Source organism: Thunnus albacares, chromosome 5 (assembly GCF_914725855.1).
Source record: "Thunnus albacares chromosome 5, fThuAlb1.1, whole genome shotgun sequence".
NCBI classification, from domain to species: domain Eukaryota; kingdom Metazoa; phylum Chordata; class Actinopteri; order Scombriformes; family Scombridae; genus Thunnus; species Thunnus albacares.
The window spans coordinates 17,848,982-17,872,840 of NC_058110.1; the positions used below are offsets into that span (position 1 = coordinate 17,848,982).

At 41.3% G+C, this 23,859-nt stretch overlaps 2 protein-coding genes across 6 annotated transcripts in view; one reads left to right on the plus strand and one right to left on the minus strand.

Moving 5' to 3' along the window:
• Positions 1-2,944: 2,944 nt before the first annotated feature.
• On the plus strand, positions 2,945-19,403 carry acvr1ba (activin A receptor type 1Ba). The gene is made up of 9 exons (XM_044352182.1): positions 2,945-3,162; positions 12,791-13,027; positions 13,141-13,401; positions 13,717-13,947; positions 14,227-14,394; positions 14,590-14,746; positions 15,026-15,150; positions 15,253-15,383; positions 16,868-19,403. Exons 1-9 carry the CDS (start codon positions 3,099-3,101, stop codon positions 16,991-16,993), a joined length of 1,500 nt encoding a protein of 499 aa, XP_044208117.1. The 5' UTR covers positions 2,945-3,098; the 3' UTR covers positions 16,994-19,403.
• A 534-nt stretch (positions 19,404-19,937) lies between these two features.
• The window catches only part of kmt2d (lysine (K)-specific methyltransferase 2D), a 37,251-nt gene continuing 33,329 nt past the window's right edge, over positions 19,938-23,859 (minus strand). For all 5 annotated transcript variants that reach the window (XM_044352503.1, XM_044352501.1, XM_044352504.1 and 2 more), the window contains exons 52-55: positions 23,533-23,818; positions 23,279-23,352; positions 23,061-23,169; positions 19,938-22,929 (exon numbers count right to left, since the gene is read on the minus strand). In XM_044352503.1, the coding sequence (XP_044208438.1) occupies positions 22,837-22,929; positions 23,061-23,169; positions 23,279-23,352; positions 23,533-23,818 (562 nt within the window). In that variant the 3' untranslated portion in view covers positions 19,938-22,836. The remainder of the gene's footprint in view (positions 22,930-23,060; positions 23,170-23,278; positions 23,353-23,532; positions 23,819-23,859) is intronic.

The window sequence follows — 23,859 nt, forward strand, 5'->3', positions numbered from 1 at the left end:
GCTAATGCTAATATAACCTTGCACATGTCATGTTTAATTTTGTCACTTATGAAGAAAGAATGCAAACATTCAGGATTATCCAATCTGTGAAGTTTCATTTATAACTAATATATAGACTCTCTGACATATTTCTACATAAATCATTTTTTCCTCAAAAACAAAACTGCTTGAAAAAATGTATGTCTGCTCTTCAGATGAGTCAAAAATGTAACCATAGCCTTACAGTTTTAGCTTTAACCTGAGCAACCATAGTGTATTAAGTTGGATTAAGTGTCAGGTTAAATTAAAATGGTCTCATTTTATATTAAAAAATATTTTTAAAAAACAAATATTTTGCTTCTCCAATGATCTGGTGGGAAAAATGTGGTCAAAGTGAAGCATGAAATTATCTAATTTGACATGCAGAACATCAGACTGTTACAAAGAATACAAAATGTCCAACAAGAATCAAAATTCTGCAAACATTTTTCCCAAGAAAGTTGCCCAGCGGTTGGTGAAAATAATCATTTTGTCCCCTTCATGTAATGTTTTCTCTCTGTATCTGTCATGCTTGCTCTTCCTTTATCTGTTTGTGTGTGCATGTGTGTGTGTGTGTGTGTGTGTGTGTGTGTGTGTGTGTGTGTGTGTGTGTGTTGTCTGTCTGCCTGGTTGTTGAACAAACTCCAGAGAGATAATACTCCCTCAAAGCCCCAGTCTGTCTGGTCAGTCAGATGAAGAGCTGGTTATTTTTAACACTGTAGGGGGGTTGTTCAAGTATCAGAGAGGCCAAACTCCCTGTCTGTGAGTGCAGAGCCCATCTCACTTCTCTCTCTGCTTCCCTCCTCTGTGTATTCTTTTTCACGGTGGGATCACTCCAAATGGCTCGGCAGAGACGGAGGGATTTGTTCAGCAGACAACGCATGCTGAGGACATGTGAAGATAAATTGGACAGGGCTGATAATGGACAGATATAAAGCCACAGAGGAGACTATGCAGACACAATTAGGCTTGAGGATAGATCAGTGAGAGCGCTAGCAAGAGGACAGGCGATAAAAGCAGGGACAGATAAAGTCCCAAATGCACCTGGTTACAGCCTGACTCACCCTTTCCTGAGCTTCATTCTCAATCAGTGGCAGCTGGAAGTGTTAGTGGGGTATAGACTGGTCCCCAAGCTGAGAGAAAACCCGGAATAGATCTGGACCAAAACACCATGTACAAATTTTCAGATCTTTCTCACTAAAAACTGCAAGCAGATGTAACTTTCTCAAAAATCTCATACAGCAGCTGAAATGTAATCTTAGAAAAACTGGGACAGTAAGGAATCAAATGTCGCAGCCTCTTTTTTTTATGAAGGCTGAAACCAAATTGGTCTCCCAGAATTTGATCAGGGAATATGGATGGATTGACACGTGTACAGTACCAATCAAAAGTTTGGACACACCTTCCCATTCACTTGAATGAGAAAGTGTGTCCAAACTTTTGACTGATACTGTATTTCATAGTCTGACTAGCTTAATACTAGAGGGACAAGTGCAGGGAGGCCCAGAGTCATAAGGCCCCTGCCGCCTTCTAACCTACATCCAGAATAAGAGAAAAGGTTTAATAATCAGTCACAGTCACATTGGATTCCTCTGCCATTTGCATTAGAGGACTATGTCATGGCTGATTTCAAATGTCTACTTTGAATGTAGGCGTGGCCTACTTTTAACAAGAGTCATGAGTTTGGTGACTGACCTCAGATCATTAAATCCCTGATAACACATTTTATTGTCATAAATGTCATCAGATTATCTTCAGTGTTTTAAATCATCTTTTGAAATGTCACGATTTTACCATGACATAATGTCAATTGGAATTTATGGAAACTGACTTTAACATAGTCTGACAGTCATAGACAGTAAACTGTAATAATGCTTAATTCTGCTTTTCTAATAAAATACTAACTATTATTAAATCCATGGGTCCACATTTTGAGGGAACAACAACAAAGATAGCATCAGATTATTTTCACTATTTTTTTTTTTTTTTTACCTAAACATTAAACATTCAGCTGATGATTTTACATTTTCAGGAACAATAAGAGTAGAAGATGGCCAGTTAGACCCAGTATGTTCCCTGAATATATTTTTGTTTCAAAGAGACCAATCATCAAAAGCAGTCTTAAGTAATATAGGGCTGCAACTAACAATTATTTTCATTATCGATTAATCTGTCGATTATTTTCTTGATTTCTTCTTTGGTCTATAAAATGTCAGAAAATGGTGAAAAATGTCCAAAGTGATTCCTTCAGATGTCTTCTTTTGTCTTGACCAACAGCCCACAACCCAAAGATATTCAGTTTACTATCATAGAAGACTAAAAAACAGAAAATATTCACACTTGAGAAACTGGAATCAGAGACTTTGGTCTTTTTTTTAAATGACTAAAAACGATTATCAAAATTATCAAAATAGTTGGCTAGGGTTAGGGTTATTTATTAGTTGGCAACTAATCCATTAACGGAGTAATAGTTGCGGCTCTAAAGTAATGACCTCAGTCAAGGTTCAAGTTTATACAACCATAAAATCACTCACAGTGCAGTACTCCTTATCCAAATAAACCAACATCAATTATATAACATAATATTTAAACGCTCATAAACTAAAACTATAAATAAACAACATGAAAAAATACTACTATATTTTCAGGAATGCATTCAGCTAAATGCAGCTGTTTAATGTGATAACCTAAAACATTAGGACACAGAGTAATACCGTGGAGATGAAGTCATAATTTACTGTTGTTGTTGTTTTTTCTAATAAAATAAACATATCGTGCGTCTATAACACTCACTCTGCCTCATGGTTATATGAGACAGTAAGATTGTAATTCATCCGCTTTTTATTTACAACACAGCTCCTGACCTCGGCTGCAGACTTGCAGGCGGCCCTCCCCTTTAAACACGCACGCACACCCCTTTAAATACGTCACTCGCCTGGCTGGCTGGCTGGCTGGCTGGCTCGTATCTGGCGGTGTGGTGGTGTGTGCGGTCGGACTGTGGTTGTGTTTCAGGTCTGGTCGTGTTGATAACGACACACTTCGGACGCATTTCATCGCGGAGAGATGGGAATTCTGAAGAAATGGCTCTAAAACAAATTGCCCCAACGCTGCTGGCCCTGTTCGGCTTGGTGGCTGTCGCTGATGGTAAGTTTCATCTGAGCCCCTCTCCGGCTTTTGTCTCGATGTGTTTTCCTGGACCGGGCATCGCCTGTTGTCGCTCATCGTCATGGCGCTGTGTATCGGGGATTTGGCTAACCGTATCTAGCTAGCGTTGACCTCAAAACCTCGGCTCTCCCGCACCAAAAGTCAGGCTGTTTGTTAGTTTGTTATCGAGTGAGATTTTTTTGTCTTTTACCGAGTGACAAAACCTGACTTGTTGGTCGTTATTGAGCACGGAGCAAGTAGCTAAACCACAACAACAACAACATGGTGGGGCTGTTTATTTCGAAGCGCCAGCTAACGTTTGCTAGCTAACTAGATAATGAACTATATAAAGTTGAATATTGTCGATAAATATGCTTCGTTTGTGGGCTACAACACAGAAATGATATTGTGAAGCATAGACACACCGAGTAATAATGCACAGCCTGGTGTTGATATTTAAGTTAACGCTATCTCTCGGGTGGCTGTTATGCTAACATATTCACAAAACACATCTCGTGTTGGCTTGTGACTACTTATCACTGTATTTGTTTGGGTAAAACACAATGTAATGATAGCTGGCGGGTGAAATGTGTGCAATCTGATCAGTTACAGTTTGGACACATGCTGTGAGCGCTGGTTTCCACGCTGGAGAAAGGAGAAAGGAGCCTGTGAATGAAGGCCTACCCCTACTTTAGTGCATGAAATGTGTTTCTGAGAGTAAACACTGGCAGCTCTTGCATTGGTGTCTATTTGTAAGGAGTGAAAAGGGCTGCTTAGCGGCCTCCAGCAGAAAGTGAATGCTGGCATAGGGTGACAACAGCCGTGTATTCAGCCATCCCAGACAGAAGTCAGAGTTGAAGTCTGGGTTCATTGTGATGGAAATGTGGCAAGCGGGGTCTTTTGAGGCGCCAGTTATGGGGCTGCTTCAGTCTGAATCCTGTCCGTCTGCTGGAGCAGCTGATACCAGCCCATCACCACAGTCTCAAAGGGGCGTATGTTGCTCTAAACTTGTGGATGTTTGCCTCTGCAGCGGGTACTCATCTTCAACTTTGCTCCAAAGAATTATTATTTTTATACACACAAATATACATACAAAAAAGGAACACTGATGTAAATAAATTGTTATAAATAAAAACACTCAACGTACAGACTAACTCCCTCCCAAAATTTAAAAGAAGAATAAAATATAGATAGGAAAGCAGGGTGATAAAACAAAAATTAAACAGACAGTACAGAGGTTTTACAGCCACAAAATTGGAGCATTGAGCTTAAGAGCAGTGGGATTGCATGAAGACAGAAACACAAAAAAACATTTTCTATTTATGACAATTTAAATACACATGCATGTCCTAGGTTGCGCAAGCCCCCCCATTTGTTTATTCGTCCTGTGTCTCCATATTTAGAAGCAGTCCTACCTTGTTGCAACTTGCCACCATGCAGATAAACAAAGCAATAAAAAGATTCAACTCTGTGTGCCAGAATAAATATGTCGACAACATTGTCATCCACTGAGTGTATGTTGTGCTTTTATGCAGGGGCCGTCACACTTTAAACGGTTGAGTCATCCTTCCAAGAAACAGGAAAATATTCCTCCCCCGCTTAGTTTAGATAAGGGTGTAGTACACAGAGGTTGATCAGTTCACATAAGTCATGCTGGGAAAACGATCACACCTGTGTGGCCAGTTTGTGTGACTGGGTTACTCCAACACTAACAGTGGTGTGTGAGGGGAGAGTGGGGGTAGGTGTGTGTGGCCTGAGCAGACAGGGGGTGATGATGGGTTTGTCCAGCTGGCAGGGTCTTTAGTGAAAGGGGCCCACAAGTCTGTCTGGAGCCATGGTTTCACACCATATAATGGATTACACCATGCAAATGCTGAAACCAGACAAACCTGAAAGTGGCTAAGCTGGAGCAGATTCCACAACTGCGGCGAGTGTAGTATGTTTATGTGGGAATACTATTTACTCACAGGTTTGATGAATCTGTCATATGTTTTTGACTTCATAAGGATTAGGAGTCACTAGTGTTATGGGCATTACATGCCTGTGTGACGCAGCCTGTGTCTGCCCGGGTGCATTGAACACAGTGGCAATGTGATATGGGCACTGTCAACCACACTGCCGTGAGGTAGGGCGCGTCCCTCTTTCTCTTTTCCTCCTGCCCTCCCCTTTTTCTCTCTCATATAAAAGGCCTGGGTGCTTTATCAGAATTTAATCTGTACTTTGTTATCTGTGGTCCCACTTCAGCTTTCACTTACTCACCGCCACCATAAGGTGCTGAGAAACCTTTAGCATGGATTGTGTTTTTTTTCCCCCCTAGATTAAAGAACGGCCTTTGATTAGATGAGGTCTCGCTATCTCTTGAACTCTGCACTCACTTTTAGTAGCCCTACCACATCTCTGCCAGAGTCTTGTCATTTCCTGATGTGCCTCAGTGTAAATCAGAGACAGAGCAATTGGAAACCCAGAAAAGTCCCTACTTCTCTACTTGTTCAGGGAACTGCCTGTGCAGGGCTTAACTCTGCTACAGGTGCTGTTAAATGTCAAATTTGGTGTGAAAGAGTTCAGGTGGAGGAATCATGAGCAAGTCAGATCAGAACATGTGTACACCTGCCCATTAGATCAGAGCCAAGGGAATGTACAGAGAAAGCTTGAAACTTATTGGGTTCAAAGGTGTGTGTCTGTAAGGAGAAAAGAGTCTGGACAGGGGAGGGCGGAGACATTGTAGTATTTTCAGCTGGTTTAAGCTTGAAAAGGAGAAAGTTGTTGTTGTTTTGTTGCTTCTAAATGTGTAGCAATTTTCAAGGCCTGTTCTAATTGGGTTGATGCTTTGGCCGCTCAGTCCCTGCAGCTAAATTATAATCAAATGAAGCTGCACGTCTTCTGTATAAAATTTCTGGTTACTTCCTGTCCCAGACGCCTTCTCCTTCAGAAATCAGTGTTTACCAACAGTTTCTATAATTGGGCACTGAGCCAGTCAGGTTCAGGTCAGGTCTGGGGTGGTCTACTTTTCCCTCCATAATGACCTGTGTCGTTAATGACCTCCGTTGGCCCGGAGGCACCGAGTCCTAATTGCTATAGCAGACAGCGTAGCCTCTGACTGACCCAGCTCCGCCATTACTGATGTTGGACCACAAGGGAGTACTACCACTGCAGAACCAGCCATTTCACCTTGGGTTAGCCTCTTCTCCATGCCATTAATTTACTCAGAACACTTCTGTCTTCTTTTAAAAGGGTCTTTGTAGTGTATACGTTAGTGCTATAACTTAACTGTACTTGAAGATATAGAGTTGTTATTGTCACAATACACCCAGACAGATCCGGTAGCTATGTGAGTTCATGTCTATAGGGCTAAACTTGACACCCGTCTTCCATTACACTTCTCTTTGTAGAGGTGTTTTTGTTTTCTTGGCTGCTGTTGGAATGTAGATAAGACCTGCTCTGCCTCGTAATATTCTGCCGGAAGGTGTGCAGTATACATGTCAAGTTTGCTCCAGTACTTCCTTAACAAATGATATGCTTTGATTTATGTGATCTAGGGTAGGGCAGTTGATACATATAGTTTTGATTTGCATATTATCTAACTTATATCAGGCTAGTTCTTGAAGTTCAGTTTTAAACCTGTACCTCCTGCCTGTCAGGCCTTCATGGTGACATTAGCTTGAAAAGAGTGTGCAAAACCCGTTGTGACTGTCCCTGTTTCTTTCCTACATGAACACAGTGATGGGTCTGGCTGATTTGGTGATGATGATCAGAAGAAGTTGGTTTGTTGTCATAACATCTGCTTATGCATTGTATGCAAAATAACATTAATCATCTTTTTTTTTTTTTTTTTTTTTTATATTGCACGACATGGCATGATAATGAGTTTTAATTGGATTTGTCTTATATTGTTAATTAAGAAAATTGCATCACATAAAAAATCTGTCATTCTGCAAAATGTCAGTCTTATAAAAGATGGAATTCCATAATGAGTTTCTCCTGACTGTAGTCATGACTGGGAATCTTGTGAAGATTTTCTGTGCTAGTGCCAATACGAGTTTCACAAAAAGCTTTTTTCGATGCTTCATTTGTCAAATAAAATCTTTGTTTTCACTTAAAAGTTATTAGATATTAAATGTCATGTAAACACAAGTGGTCACACACAGAACTTTGTCTAAATAAAATTAGCATTTACTTCTAAATCAGGAACTGTTTTTGAAAAGGTAGGATGGAACATTTGATGGCAGCTTTCAGTACTTCACATATTTCGTTGTTCGGTACCAAAACTGTGTTAAAGTTTGATCCCCAGTCACAGCTGTACTCGGAGTGAAACTGTGCCAACGGCTGTAAAAAGACAGAAAATGGAGGAGTTGGTAAATTTCTGATCTGCTAATACTCAAAAGGGGTTTAAGCTCAAGTCACATGGCAGATGCATGAGCTCACAGCACTGCAACATACTGGGGCATTATAGAAGAACAATGACCAGTTTGGGAATTTGAGCACCAGCATCAAGCCCAGATTGAGTCTGTACTCACACTTGTGTGCCTTTGAACTCGTTCAGGGCAGCAGACAGTCAGACAGGATGGGATGTTGCCTGGAGGGTGGTGGTTGGTAGAGATAGTAGAGGCAGCCTCAGCCCCAGAGACTTCACTTTAGAATCAGATCAGTAATCTGACCCTGAGATGCAGACAAAGGTAATGACTTTCCTTCTTCCCCTAGCATTGATTAGGACACAGTTGTGGTGTGTGCGTATGCGTGTGCCTGTGTGTGTGTGTGTGTGTTGCACTCACACTGTCTGGTGGCGTCTGCTTGTCTTGATCAGCTCTCAGTCTGGTATCTGTATGGATCTAATTTCAGGCAGTGCATTTTGGTAATGGTGCTCTGCTCCCCATACACACACGCACATACCAACTGTCTGTCTGCGTCGCATAGCCCCCAGAAACCCACTATGTTTGTATAACCCGCCAGTCTGTGCAGAGCGTGCTTAAAGAGTATTTTCTGCAGACTTGATCATCTTTCCATTAGAGGTGCTTAAAAAAAACGGATACACGTAAAAATCACGATTCTTATCTCCTACGAATCTGAATCGATTCACAAATGTCAAATCGATTTTCAAAATGTTAATAACGATGACATTGATGGGATGAAAAAGGCGCAACTCAACTACGAGGGGCAGTGCAGCACCTGGACAGTTTACAGTGTGCACACGCTGGAGTTATCTTGTAGTTCATCCTCAAAAAAGGCCTTTTAATGCCCCTTTAATGACTTAATTTACCTTTGCAAGAGGGGAGTGAAGTATATTATGAATACTTTCTCTGCCGTGACTCAGAGACTAACATTAGCGGAGCAGCAAACTCCAGCAGTAACAAACGAGACCGGCTGACCAACACACACTGCAGCATTTAACAACTTAAACCAACTCTGAGGTGAAGAAAATAACTCGGTGCTCAGTCTGTTTCACCTTAAAAACCCTGCACCCACTCAGGGTCTTGAACAGCGATGTCTTTCCCCCGGAGCTAACGGTGCAGCAGAGAGGCTGCTCTGCACTGCTGGAAACATAACGTTAATAGCAACACAGCAGTTTGTTATTCTCATACAGGCAGGAGACTGTAAGATGCTTTTAAATTAATTCATTCATTAATGAATGCAGTTTACTTTTTAAAATAAAAAGGCTGCAGACCATTTATCTTAATTGCCAGTTATGTTTCATATTGTATTTCAGTGGACTAAGGACACCAGTTAACGGTTTGGCACACAGTATACTGGAGCAATAGACTGAAAATAGTGCCCCTTTTTCTATTCATTCAATCGAGAATTGGTTTTAAATCAAAAATTGATTCTGCATCAAATCTGCACCCAAGTATCATGATACTATGAAATCAGGAGATAAGCATATCATCCCAGACCTACTTTCCATACGAGTGAGTTCACCTTTGTTTTGACAGAGTTGCTCCGCACGAGTAGGTCTGAACAACACACACACACACACACACACACATATAACACGGTCAACATAGTTAATGTGTAAAGCTGTTTGGAGTGGGACTATGCTGTGGTTTTTAGTTGGGTCCAAGTTAAGGCGATGCTGGTTATGGCAACAATGTTTTATTAATCCCTTCCTCAGTATGTCTGCCATTTCCTGTCTCAACACGAACGGAATGATAGGAACTTCACACACTGGCAGCTCAAAGGAATCGCTTTTACGCCGTGTTCTCCCCTTTTTCCTTCACTGTTCCTTTTTCCTGTTATTTACTCCCTCCCGTAAGTCAAAGTCTAGACTGGGTTTTAATGACGGTCGCAGCTGGTCACTTGGGTAGACCCCAGTCGCAGCTGGGGGGCCCCGTAAGTCCAGCTCGTTACCCCCTCTGCCCCCTCCCCTCTGTATTGTCCAGCCCAATTTGGGACCACCCCCCCCCTCCCCAATCTGTCTGGCCCAGAGCAGCCCCCAAACATCGGGGTTGTTACTGTTAACCCCCAGCCTGTCCCCTGCGCGCCACCCATCCCCCCTCGCTGCTCCACACAGAAGTGTGCTCCCCCACTCCACTCTGCTCTTTGTTTGTGCAGGGCCAGTCCAATCCCTCCTCATGTCGTCTTAATCTCCACACAAAGGACCAGTGTAAAGACCACCAATTATGTGGATACAAGAGCAGAGTTCACTCACAAAAAAAAAAAACCTACACACACCAGGCCTCTACTCAGATCTGTGTGTATTTAGGCTTGATATTATTCCTTCGAGTGTATCTTTGTGACACTTCTGCTTTGAATGCAGTGAGATATGTGGAGCACTGTGCAAACAACATGGCATTTGGGTGAATGCTAGTGGGCTCGAAATTCTTTCTCGGACATTGTGTGATCTAGTTAGACGCCCATACCCTGTCTTGGATGACATTCATTTTGAATATTTTTGAGGTCTTGGTTTCACATTTTGCCATGTTTTTTTTTTTTTTTGTGGAATAACTGTTTAGGACCATATGATATGATGATCTACTGTTTGAACACTGTGATTCGTCAGCCGGTAGATGTTTCACTACACCATTTCTGTTGAGCTATCCGTTTAATATCTGTGGTTGTATTAGGTTGTAATGAGCAGTGCTGTAAATCAATGAGCGAGACTGATGTGGTTCACAGAATTTTTGCCTCAATGTGATGATTAACCTCTATTTTTTTTAGGTATTTATCTATAAACAGTTTCTGTCTCTTATCGATTAAACTGAATATTCTGTCATAGATTTTTTTTTTCCCCCCATACTGGTCACCCCTTATGTTGTTGCTTGTTTGTGTGAAGACTTATGGACAGTCACAAGGTAGCCCTTAATGAAAGGGAAGACTTCCCACAAACCAAAGTCTTGGTAGACCACAAACCATCCATGGTAGACTCGAGGCGGGAATGTGTGTGTTTTCCGCCATGTTCGGTTTCCTTCCTGAACTTCTGTGTACCATCTGTCTTACCACACACAGTCTCCATGATTGATGCGTCTTTTCATTTCAGATCATGATGTTCTTGTCAGCTCGCTGCTGTTGTTAATTTATTACTGTATATTGGAGCAATATGTTTCTCCTAGAGAACTTTTATAGCCTTCAGTTTGATTCTTATGAGAAAAATTAAGGGCATTAAATCTAGCTTCCAGCAGTTATCCGTAATGTGTGTGCTGTGGAGAAACTCTTTCTCTCAAAAACTTTTGGTTTGTTAAAGTGTCAATCTTACTTTAAGGATGGATTGATCAAAACGACTCTTTTCTGGACTCGCTTGCTAAAAATTGATTTGTTTTACTGAGAGCCCAGTCCTACAAAAGAGGAGGCTGATGGAAGGAGGCGTTCAAGTTGTCTGAATTTGATGATAGATATCAAGTGTCGTCTAGCTTCCTAACCTACTGCTGGTAACTCCGGTCATCTGTTTTATTTAGCTAAACTATTTGCTCCATTAATGCTGCAGATTCGCGTGATGTGGCACAGGGCTTGTTTTTCTCTCTTTATCAGGCCCATCCTGCTTCACCTCTGTGTAATCTGTAGGAAATTCCATCTGCATGCGAACTGTAGTGAATTTGGACACACTCCACTAAGAGTTCCTGCCACTTTCCCGCTCACCTCCCGGAGAGCAGAAAACACACACACACACGCACACAAACATTCAACAGATGAGAAATTTTACTGAAACCGTACTTCCACCATTTCCAGTTAACACACAGTGAACAAGCATAGACACATCAGCAAACACGCTACATGCAAAAAATGCTCCCACACAGATTACAACCTCCCCAGAGTTCAGCTGAGTGGAAACCACTCCTATGACACCAGAGGTTGTGGTTGCGGACACTTGGATGTTAAATGCTGATGTCGCAATCGATGTATCATTCATGTTGAGTACTTTTTTTCTTTTTTTTTTTTATTGAACTGAACAAAAGCCTAATAGTGTCACAGCTCAGTTGGCTCATTTAAGTGTTAAAATCTGTTGACACCTTTTGACAGACACCCAAGTTGGTACAAACAGGGAAGATCAGTGAGCTCATCTGGTCAAAGAAACCCTCAGGATAAGACACAGAGGATTAGTGGAAGCTTGCCACTCTTAAAATCTTTTCTTTCCTCTGGGCCAGACATTGTCAGCGGTCCAACCGATGCTGAGCCTCTCTTTATGTAAGAGAATAAGGATTGAAATTCCTCTCTGCTTTATGTCTCCTCCTGTGTTGTTGTTGGTACGGTGGTCTTGTCTTTGCTAAGTCCACAGCGATTAGTCTTAAGTGGTCCAGCCTTTGTTCCAACCAAGGAGCCGCTCTTGGCCTGTCACGCCTCACTCACGGCCCTGTTGTCAGTCAGACAGTTCGTCATTTATCACTGGCTGGGCTTCAGTTGAGCTTAGCCGCTTCCTTGCGTTTTTCCCATGTGAAAACTAGTGCCTTAGTCTCACAACTATCCAGTCTTGCGTGGTCCTGCTTTGCACTCTGTTTGGTAATAGGAAAACCTTGGAAGAAGCCTTTTGTGCTGACCTTAATCTAAATGAGAAGCATGTGTGCTATGACTCAAAATCACATTTCAGTCCAAATCTAATCAGTTTGCTCTCTGGGTTGCTCAACCGACACTGGTTCTGTTTTATATGTGGCAGATGTGGCGGACTTTCTGGCTCTGACCTCATTTGAGTGTGTAGATGGACCACCGTAGTTTTATTATGGCAGCGGCAGGAGTTCCATTGTGTCAGCTTTAATAGGTCCCTGCGCAGGAGTGTGCTGTGTTTAATAAAACTCCCATCTCATTAGCTTAAACAGTGGCAGCTCTCTGTGTCAGTGTGAGACAGACAGAAGAGAGGAATGGATTAGAATGCTGCATTGGGGATTTGGCAGGAGCCCTCTCCCCTTGTTGGGTTTCACTTTGTCTGTCCCACTGGGCAGGTCCGTCTCCACCCAGCATGTTTGGGTTCATCTGCAGTGAAGGATCTGATTTCAGGGCCGCCAGGGCCGTCTGGCTGCTGCTACCAACTTCAAGCTCTGTGGTTGCCTGTCACAAAATGCCCATAACTGAATGGGACACTCTTTGCATCCTGTGTTGAAACTGGGGCTAGTTTGCCCCCTGCTGGACAAAATTGCAAAGTGAAATGTGTTTAACATCATGGTTCTCTCTGATAAATCTTAACTTACTCAATTCTCTTTTTTTCCCGCAGCTCTGCGTTGTAACTGCACAAACTGTGAGAAGACGGGCTATGAATGCGAGACGGATGGCGCCTGCATGGCCTCTACATATTACATCCAGGGGAAGGAGCAACATGTACGCATCTGTATCAACCGCGACAACCTGGTTCCTCCTGGACAACCCTTCTACTGTCTGAGCGCTGAAGGCCTACTCAACACACATTGCTGCTATGTAGATTACTGCAACAGTATTGACCTGAAGGTCCCAGGTGAGGCTCCATCATCAAACATCAGACAAAAATCACATCAAACAACAGATTCAGTCTGTTGACCTTAAAGTAATCACCTCTATTTCTCCATCTCTTCTGTTTTGCCCTCCTAGTTCCAACAAAGGAGGGGGACTGGTTGGGCTCAGGAAGCTCATGGGGGCCGGTGGAGCTGGTAGCGGTCATCGCAGGGCCGGTGTTCCTGCTCTGTGTGCTGCTGATGGTTGGCGTTTTCCTGTTCCAGTATCATCAGAGGGCCTACAGCCACAGGCAGAGGCTGGAAGTAGAGGACCCATCCTGTGACCATCTGTACCTGGCCAAGGACAAGACCCTGCAGGACCTCATCTATGACATGTCCACCTCTGGATCAGGCTCTGGTAAACACGTGATTTGATATGACGATGTAAAGTGAAAAAGAATGGTTTTGGTGTTGTAGGACAGGTTTTCTATGTCCTATGTTGGTGAATCAAGACAAAACATAACAAATGATTTAACATAGACGGACATGACATAACATCTGCCAAGTATTTTCTCTTTTAATGCTTTGTTCTGTAAAACATTAAAAAAAAAAAAAAAGAAGAAAGAAACTGAACTAGAATCTGCTGAGAATTCATCCACCACTCCACATCTGGAAAACAAGTCCACAGAGAACACTAGTAAACATTTCATGTGTCGTCTGCCGCCCCCTTCAGGTTTGCCGCTGTTTGTGCAGCGAACAGTGGCCAGGACCATCGTGCTGCAGGAGATAATAGGAAAAGGTCGTTTCGGTGAGGTCTGGCGAGGAAAGTGGAGGGGAGGAGACGTGGCGGTGAAGATCTTCTCATCCAGAGAGGAGCGCTCCTGGTTCCGAGAGGCTGAGATCTACCAGACAATCATGCTGCGCCATGAAAACATCCTCGGATTCATTGCAGCAGACAATAAAGGTGAGGGAGTGTTTCTATGTGTAGACTTGGACCAATCCCTTGAAGATTTCAGAGGATTTTTTTTAGCATTGTTGGGGTCAATTCTTAGACCACCTATATTACAAGAAAGTCAAAGTAAAGTAAGTCTGTCCTTTTAAAAACAAAATGAAAGGAAGGTTGAGACAGACAGGAAGGGATCCATGTAAGAAATCCTATTTTGCACCATGAAAATGAGTGAAATTTAATATAATGTTAATATCATGACTATAATAAGACTCATTTTCTTTTGCTCTTTTGCAGATAATGGCACCTGGACTCAGCTGTGGCTGGTGTCAGACTATCATGAGCACGGCTCCCTTTTTGACTACCTGAACCGCTACTCCGTCACCATCGAGGGCATGATCAAACTGGCCCTGTCAGCTGCCAGCGGCCTGGCACACCTTCACATGGAGATCCTCGGCACTCAGGGTGAGACGATCTGTCATGTAAAACACAGCACGAAAAAATAAATTAAACGGACGAACAAACAAACACAGCAGGAACGTTAAAGCGCACACACCTTTTTCCCTTTTTGTTTGTTTTTTTTTTACATTCAGCAATCATGTGCTATTTGTGCTAAGCTCTTGATGCAAATGTAATGATGTGTTATCTGTTTTCCCTCAGGTAAGCCTGGCATTGCTCATCGTGACCTCAAGTCTAAAAATATCCTGGTTAAGAAGAACGGCATGTGTGCCATAGCTGACCTCGGCCTGGCAGTCCGCCATGAGTCCATCACGGACACAATCGATATAGCACCTAACCAGCGCGTGGGCACTAAGAGGTAAATGTTTCCATATTCATTCACTCATAAGCACACGTTCACATTTAGACATTAGCGCTCTTGCAGGTCTTTACATTTAAGTCTGGTGACATTCTATATTTGTCTTACTGTCAACAAATCCCATGAAAAGACCAAAAATAGCAGTTGATCTTAATAACAAGTATTTTCTGTGAAGCCAATCTGCCAAGTGAGCATGAACACCTTGAAGACCAAAAGACTGTCATTTCCAAACTCGTATTTGGTGCTATTAGTCATTGCTGCTCTTTGTGTCAATCCTAGGTATATGGCTCCAGAAGTCCTGGATGAAACCATCAACATGAAACACTTTGATTCCTTCAAATGTGCCGACATCTACGCGCTGGGCCTGGTGTACTGGGAGATCGCGCGTCGCTGCAATGCAGGAGGTAAGACCACTAACGCAGGCTGATTTGAAAAGTAAACATGCTTCATGTGAAATGAATCCGTCTAGTGAACGAGAGCATGAAACCCGAGTCTGTTTACTTCAGGTATCCACGAGGAGTACCAGCTGCCCTACTACGACCTCGTGCCCTCTGACCCTTCCATAGAGGAGATGAGGAAGGTGGTGTGTGACCAGAAACTGAGGCCCAATGTGCCCAACTGGTGGCAGAGCTACGAGGTATTTCACACTCTATATACACTCTACACCAACAGCTGCTCTGACTGGTTTCTAAAAATACATTCGGTGGCTGTAGAGAGGCAGTTATGCATTATCAGTTTGGCAGTACAGGATGTCCTGACTTGAGTACTTAAATATGGAGCAATAATTTGTCAATCACTGTTGTGGGGAGCATTAAATTAAATTTTATATATAGCCTATGAAAGGTCCAACAGGTTCTTTTATTTTCTTGTACTGTTTCATAACAGTGCAGGGCTCAGTTTTCACAGGCCTCATTTTCCTGATGTTTCTCCGCCGTCTGCTAGTGTGAGCGATCCCCTCAAAAACTAGGATGGTTTCACTAGTGAGCTCATTTTTCCGGCTCTCAGGCATTATGTTTTTGGGTTGTCCTTCCGTCCCTCTGTCCCATTCTGGTGAACAGGAACAGCTGGAGGGAATTTCCTCAAATTTGGCAAAACGTCCACTTGGACTCAAGGATGAACTGATTAGATTTTTTTGTGATCAAAGGTCACTGTGACCTCACATCCGTCCCATTCTCGTGAACGCGATATCTCAAGAACGCCTGGAGGGAATTTAATTAGCCTATGTCCGGCAAAAATATGCACTTGGACTCAAGGATGAACTGATTAAAATTTGGTGATCAAAGGTCAAGGTCGCTGTGACCTCACAAAAGGCGCTTTTGGCCATAACTCAAGAATTCATACGCTAATTATGACAGTTTCACAGAAATGTCTGATAGGATAAAATGATGAAGTGATGACATCTTATATCCCAAAGGTCAATGTCACTGTGACATAATGGTCTGCAAAAACATTTTTCTGGCCATTATTCAACGCCATAACTCAGGAGCAGAAGGGGAGATTGTGATCATATTTCACATTTGAAGTGGTGACACTAATCTTGGGTTCCCATCTTGAAACTCTGGTGATTGTAAAGATCTTCTGTGCTGCCGGGTTGAAAATGTGTGTGAAGCATTAATGTTTTGTAGCTTTTTGTCAAATTTGTAGCTTCTTTGCAGCAACATCCATATCTGAAGCATCGACTACTGTCATGGCTGCAACTTTGTGTTCTATCACAATCAGCTTTATTGGAAAATACTCTTAATACCTTTTTATTAAATTCCTTCAAAGTGTTCACTACAAATATTATGAGTCTGGACAGACATGGATGTAAACTGCAACTTGTCTGGTTTGCGGAGGCATACAACCATGAGGCGGTGTTTCTAGTTACAAGCAGAAGTTGGTATCACCACGAAAATTTTAAATCAATGTTTCCAGAGCGAGCAAACACATCAGGCTGGAAATGTTAATGAAATGATACACAAAACATTTAGAATACTTCCATTTGATTTAATATCTACATGGTCATTATTATCCCATCTTTAACTGCAGGTGTCTTTTTTTTTTTTTTTTTTTTTTTACTCAAATGTCTTGTTTTAGCCTAAATTTATTTTAAATCTAACCCACGTTTCCTTACCTGTGCAGTCACTGCGTGTGATGGGGAAGATCATGAGGGAGTGCTGGTACGCCAACGGAGCGGCCAGACTGACGGCCCTGCGCATAAAGAAGACTCTGTCTCAACTCAGCGTGGAGGAGGACGTCAAGATGTGAGCGGCCAGGCGGTGAAAAAAGGCGCGCTGGAGACGCACAACTAGACCACACTCCCATAGGAAACAAACACTAAAGACTGACTGCAAAATGAAAACCCTGCCAGTTTTAAAGCCACACTCCAAGTTGTGACAAGGCCTACCTCACCTTTTTAGCCAAAACTACTGAGAATCACCCACTCCTATCGACTCTCCTCCCCTCCTCCTACCTCCCCCTTTTGTTCCTCGTGTCTCCTCCCCGTCCCCCCTTCGACCTCCCCTTCTCCATGGGCCACAACACTACAGCACTACCACTGTTAATATCATCACACTCAACCTTTTTTCTTTTTCTTTTCATTTCCCATGGCAGGAATAACTATTGTACAGTGACGGGATTTTTTTTTTTTTTTTTTTTTTTTTTTGCTTGTTTGATCTTTTTTACCTCTTCGAAATCGTCCCATGACGGACTAACCTTGTCCAGAAGAGTCAAGCATGTTGTGGGTTTCAACTTCAAGAACTATAACATTTAACTTCTGTTGGCCATGCAGCTACACATTCTGTTGCTGTGAGTGTGTGAGGAGGGGGGAGGGTGGGGGAGGCTGAAGCACTGTTTCTAGTTGTGTGTAAAAGGTGTCCGGACTACTAGCATGTCTCAAAGACACCAAGATGTCCTCTGGTATAGTCTGTAGTTCATTAGACATAATCAGTTATTGGACATTTGGTAATTAAGCATACAAACAAACAGCCGGATTGTGCTTTTAATCCCTCACTTAAATATCCTACAAACAATTGTAGCTTCCTCATCACGCGCGAGACCCGCAGGTTTTGCGCACAACCGATGCGGTCCGGTCCTGGTGTTAGTTTGAAACGTTGGCAGGGATAATGTTTGGGATGGTTTTTAATTTTTTATTTATTTGTTGATAGTTTTTATTTCATATTGATGAACACTGTGAGATGAGACGTGACAAGCCGGAGTCTTGATATGAAAATTAATGTTAATGTAGTTCAGTCCAAGTCTTCACCACAGTTCAGATTTTAGGGGTTTTTTCTGCATTCATCTAATAAGATACTCAGTTAAAATATGGATGTAGCCATAACCCCCGCTGGTGACAGACGATGACATCATGCACACTGAGCAAATAAGAGGCGTATGAAATGGCAATGAAAAAATACTGTTTTTCCTTTTTTTTTTTTGTTTTTAATGTATTTTTTTGTGTTTTGTGTAAAGACATAATGATCGGTGTTTTCTTTTGACTTTGACATTAGACACTACTGATGATGGGTACATATGATTTGTATATAAAACATGCTTCTTTTTTTTTTTTTCTTTTATGCCACAAGCTCCAGTGTGACATCTGAACAGTGATTTTTTTTTTTTTTTTTTTTTTTTTTTTTTTGCTTGAATGGTACTTTCAGATCTGTCTGCATGGTTTCTAACTGTGCCAGGAAATAACACTGTCATGTCATCTGCTGGATTTTGTTTTTCACTTGCTCCTCTCATGGCAGTTCGGTGGTACTACTGATCCCAGATCATTTTGCTGCAACTTCTGTTTTGTTTTTGTTTTTTTAAATTGTTGGAATTGATTGTTGAGTTCTTTTCAGAGCTCAGTAATGCAGGTCTGTTTCTACATTATGTCCTCTGGGGTGACATCTCCTTCTCATTGACACTGGAATATTTAGGAGCGTCGTGTAACCTTGAATTCTGATACTGCCGATGGCTATTTATTCAGAAATAAACCCAACTGCTGACAGTTCACACATGTGGATTCCAGGGAAACGTACAGTTAGATGTGATAAGTAGTTCAGAGGTTTTACCTTCAAAGACTGACATGCTGTAAAAGTGAAACTGCATGTTATCGTTCTACTTTGTCGTCCGTTTGCAGACAAGGTTATGAGAGTATTACACTGACACTTGTCATCATTGGGCTCTGCACTGTTATGTCCACATGGACTTTAGTTAATGTTAGTTGTGTCATGATTATCAACACTTGATCCAGAATCCATGTGTCATGTTAGTATCCATTTTGCATGCTGTCTCAAACACTGGGTCCTCTGCACTGAGGTAGATGAACTTAAGACTTTCCCCTCTTCCTACCTGTTGTTTTCTCTTATTTTTTCGGGTCGTTGGCTGTGTACCCCAGAAATGTTGCTGCTACTGTTAACATGGGTAGAAGTTCAGCAGGCAGAGCGTAGCGGAGGAAGGGGGGCTGGGAGGGGAAAAGGGGAGACTGCTGTCAGTTGAACCAAAATTGTCATAACACTCCTGTCCATGTTTGATTTGTTGCCATGGGTATATGACCATCAGACATCCTGTTCATGAGTAATACTTCAAGATTTAAAAAAAAAAAAAAAAAAAAAAAATGTTGTGCAAATCTTTTCAGAATAAGTTCAAAAAGTGTATATAGATGATATACAATAAATTCCTTTTTTTCTTATCTGTGACTTCAGCGGTGCTGCTCATTCAGGGTGTCATGCAGTGTTTTCATTGTCAACAGCTGCCTCCAGATGTAGAAAGGTCAGAAGTTCAGCAAGCATGCAGGCTGTACTAAACCTAACAAGAAAACCATATATTGGATTATACGCATATAAGGTATACAGTATTTTTAAGGTATCAAATTGCATTTTTTTCATGGGTTTTGGGTGTTAATCCTTTGAATGAATGTGTTCTTTATGAGCCTCAGCTGTGAAATCAGACAGTTGGCAGTTATTTTAACCTGGAGGCCTTAATTTAAAAATGAAAAAATCTCATGGTTCACTTATTAGATTTATTCAGGAGCTTTTAGCTACATCTTGTGGCCTGACCAGAGTTCCACAATCAGGTCACATGGACCAGGGAAACATCACCATGACGACCTAGCAAACACTGATGAAGGCCATTAGGGGTGGCACCACAAGAAATCAGTTATGTGGGCCTTGAGTTAAGATTATTTTTTAAACTATATAAAAAAAAAAAAAAAGTAAAATAAGCATGTATTTAAAATGCATTTTATTTTTCCTTTTACAAGAAACAAAAGCAGACAAAGAAATAAGATGACAGGGAAAGGGAGTGGAAAGCTGTATATAAAGAGATGCAACCTCTGGCGTCCTGAAAAAAATATGTACAATTCAAAATAATATCCATACAAAACATGCCACATACAATTAAAAATGATCATTATATTTATTCATATTCCCTAAAAGTATCTCTGCTGTACAGATGCAACATCTTTTTAAAAAGTAGGTGAGGTTAAAAAAAACCTTCAATTTTGAGCAAACTTTATTAAATTATAAGATATGCAGAGAACTTAAATTAAGATTCAGAGAAGTTAAAAATTATTCAGGCTAAAATCCAGTGAGCGGCATAATGTCTCGTTATGGTCTTCCCTTGAAATAGAAACATACCAAAAAATATATATATCACTGCTTCGGATACTTGATCAATATCTACCACTTTAGAGAAGTTCTCCGTTATACTATCAGAGTGCAATTCATTACCAGGTTAAGTATGGGATTAACTTTGAGTATTACATCATAACATACATTAGGCCAAGTAACCATTTCACAAGGTTTACCAACACATTCACTTCTATAAGGAAGATATAAAAAAGCAAAACACTAACAATATTCTAGGGAATTCAAGATTTTCCATTCAAGAGTATATTAATCCAATTGTAACCAATTAAGGGACAGGTTTTGGTAATCAACAAGCAGTAGCATAAATAAAAAGAAAAAAAAAACACGAACAATATTACATAAATACAAATGCTATGCACCATTGTACTGTTTTATGCAAGAAGTGATTTTCATGTCTAATTAACGACTCTCCACATGAATCCTTTCGCAAACAGTTTTGTAGTTACCTCGGCTTCTCGTCGCAAAGTGATTAGAGAAGACCAGACATTTTTCTCATACCTATTTTAACAAACTTGTCTCTGAGAGCTTATAGCAAAAACACTAATAGAAAAACAGGTAAATGCAAAACACTCTGGTTCATATACATAAAGATATTAGTTTGCCATTTTACATATATTTATATTTATATACAGCTTTATCTTTGTTAAAATGATATCCAGTGGTAGATTTTTTTTTTCTTCAATTTTATTTCTCTACACTTTTTGACTTTATTGATTACAAAGGGGCTGGATAAAGAGTTGCTGTCCCCCTAATGCATATACTATATATACAGTTTGTACAATTTTGCATTTTTAAATCATGTGAGGTCTTAGGTTAGGGGAAGGAGGAAATAAAGTAGTATGGGAAGGTGGAGTTTTAGTAAAGCTCCCTTTAAAGACTTTTTTTTTTTCATTCATCTTACATAGAAATGAAAACAAATGCCCTTTTATCCAATAAGTCTTTCCCTGCCGTCAGTTCAGCCTCGAGAGGACAGTACCAGCACTAGAAAAAGCACACTACAGGGAGGAAGTAGAAACACTGCAGGCTGTACTCAGGCAGAGGAAGACTTACTACAGTAAAGTTTAACAACAGTCCACTAAATAATACAGATAGGAAGAGGCATGATTCAAAGTTTAAGGTTGAGTTGTGAAAAGATTGAGTTGTTGGGGAATAAAAAGCATCATATGGGACAGTAGTCATGCATCCACCAGCTGGTTTTTCAACGAGTGGAACTTCAATGTACGAAGCAACAAGAAAAATGTGTAGTTGGTTAATTTTGGGACTTCATAGTCTTCTTCAAAGACCAAGTAAATCCTAGAGCCATTCATTCACACCATTACTGTCTTAAGCAACTTAAAAAAGGTGGATGTTATTGTGCTTTCACACAGCTAATAGCATGGTTTTGAGACGCATAAATAAAAAGAAAAAGAAAAAAAAAAAAGAAGAAGAAAAGCTACATCAATGTCCAGGATGATTTGGTGGCATACAGGACACCCGCTAAGCTTCTGATTGTGATTTTTAATGCAATATCTTATCAAAACTGTCATATATTTCCTCTGTATAAATAATTCATGAATAATAATTATGTTGGCTCATTATTGTAAATCATCATCAGCATAGAGTAGATAGAGCAAACCTGCTGCTTAAGATTCCCTGCTTGTCCGAGAAGGCTAAGCCCATAAAAACATTCCCCCTTTCCCCCCCTGTTCCACAGTAGCAGTTAACAGTTTTTTTTTTTTTTTATACAAAGCAGTCACTTCCCGCTAAATCAATGAGGTAGACTGGGTCCAACTAACCCACCTTGGGACTCCACACAGTCAGAACATCTGGTGCCTCTGGAGCCACAGATCAATAGCATCTTAAATGTTATATTAACTTTTTTTTCCATCGATCATATGCAGTTCTTACACAGAGCCACATCAAGATTGTCTAGCTAGCCAATATCCGTGTTGTCTTCATTGATGACTTGATGGGGAAAGTGCCTTTTCTGGGAGGTGAGGGGGGAGGTGTGGTTGGGTGGGACAGGAAATAGGTCCGACTTAAAACATAAAAATGCATTATTAGTTCATTCTTAGTATTTTAAAATGGCTTTTTGACGAAGCTCCAGGTTGAGCTCTGCGCTATGAGTATTGATAGAGGGTCAGAATCATTTGGTAGATGTTGAGGATTGTTTTCCAGCCACTGTAAGCTTATTGAGAACAGTCGAGGGGGGAAAGGGTTTTGGCTGAGGAAAAAGAATAGTCCAAACATGAAAAGTTAGGCCCACCATCAAGCTGCTGTTGGTGGAGGTGGTCGGGTGCTTTTATTGATTAATGCTCTTCAAACCTTTGGCTACAGGTGTCAACGCTTTAGTCTTTCAATGATGGAGGCCAGCCTTCCTCCACATCTTTCAGAACAGCTTATGCACTGGCTATGTAAGATTCAAAGGCTTTGGCGCAGGAGTGTTCTGGCACCAGTGAGAGGGGAATTATCCATTTATTTTTCTCTTTCTCCTTGTTAGTTCATCCACTTCCTGCAATTCCAGGCTCCACAATGGCAAGGGATCTTGTGCTGATCGTCCTCGAAATCAAACTGGTAGTCGTAGGTCAGCTAGAATAAAGAAACAGAGAGTTCAAGGTTTAGATTTAAAAATGAACTTAACCGACGATTACATACAAAAAGTAGCAAAATTAAGAGGATGTGTAAGAGTGAGTAGTTGTCAGTGTTTTAATGCACTGCACCTCTTCTCCCTTGGGGATCCTGCGACTGGAAATGATGATAATCTTGTCTTCTTTGTCAAATGTTACAACCTCTGCAACACAGTTGGGGGCACAGGAATGGTTGACGTAGCTGGAGAGGAGAGGAATAAAAGGCGAGTTAAAAAAAATAAAGTACAAACAAAACCCCCACACACATAACGGATTACTATTAGGGCAACCAATACCAAATCAGTACTTACCGAGCTGGGCCACCGGTCAGAGTGGCATCAATCACCTGCTCGTTGTTGATGCGGAACATGTAGATCCCACGGTTCTAAGTTAGAGGAAGACAACAGAAAAAGGTTAATGTATACTTAAAATTTTAATTTTTCGCAAACATAAATACCTTGTTGGTCCCAACGCTGAAAGATTTTTTCTCCTTTTGGTTTTTTTGTGCATACCTCAAGAAATGCTGCTTGTGTACTTTCTGCTTTCAAGTGTCTAATTGGCATACCTGCGACTCGTAGATCTTCTCTCTGCGATTGGCCACTTCATTGCGTATGACAGTACCGATGTACTCAATGACCATGGTGTGCTTCTCCAGATCTTTTGCAGCGTACAGACCCAGGCCCTGGATGCGGGATCGTGCCAGATACACGTTGTTCTTCCACTCAGTCTTCAGGCGCCGATACTGGGAGGACTTGGAGTGGACAAACTGCTTGCTGTATGGTGTGTTGAGCTCCCCAGTGAAGGTGCTCTGGTAGGCCTTTGACACGCTGGTGCTATTTAAGGTGTGAGGCCTGGAGAAAATGTATGTGGGTATTAGTTATGTTATTTTTTT

Coding starts and splice junctions, on each gene's coding strand:
- acvr1ba (XM_044352182.1), top strand. CDS start 3,099: ATGGCTCTAAAACAAATTGCCCCAACGCTGCTGGCCCTGTTCGGCTTG. Junction 13,948..14,226: donor CATTGCAGCAGACAATAAAG/GTGAGGGAGTGT, acceptor GCTCTTTTGCAG/ATAATGGCACCTGGACTCAG. Junction 14,395..14,589: donor GGAGATCCTCGGCACTCAGG/GTGAGACGATCT, acceptor GTTTTCCCTCAG/GTAAGCCTGGCATTGCTCAT.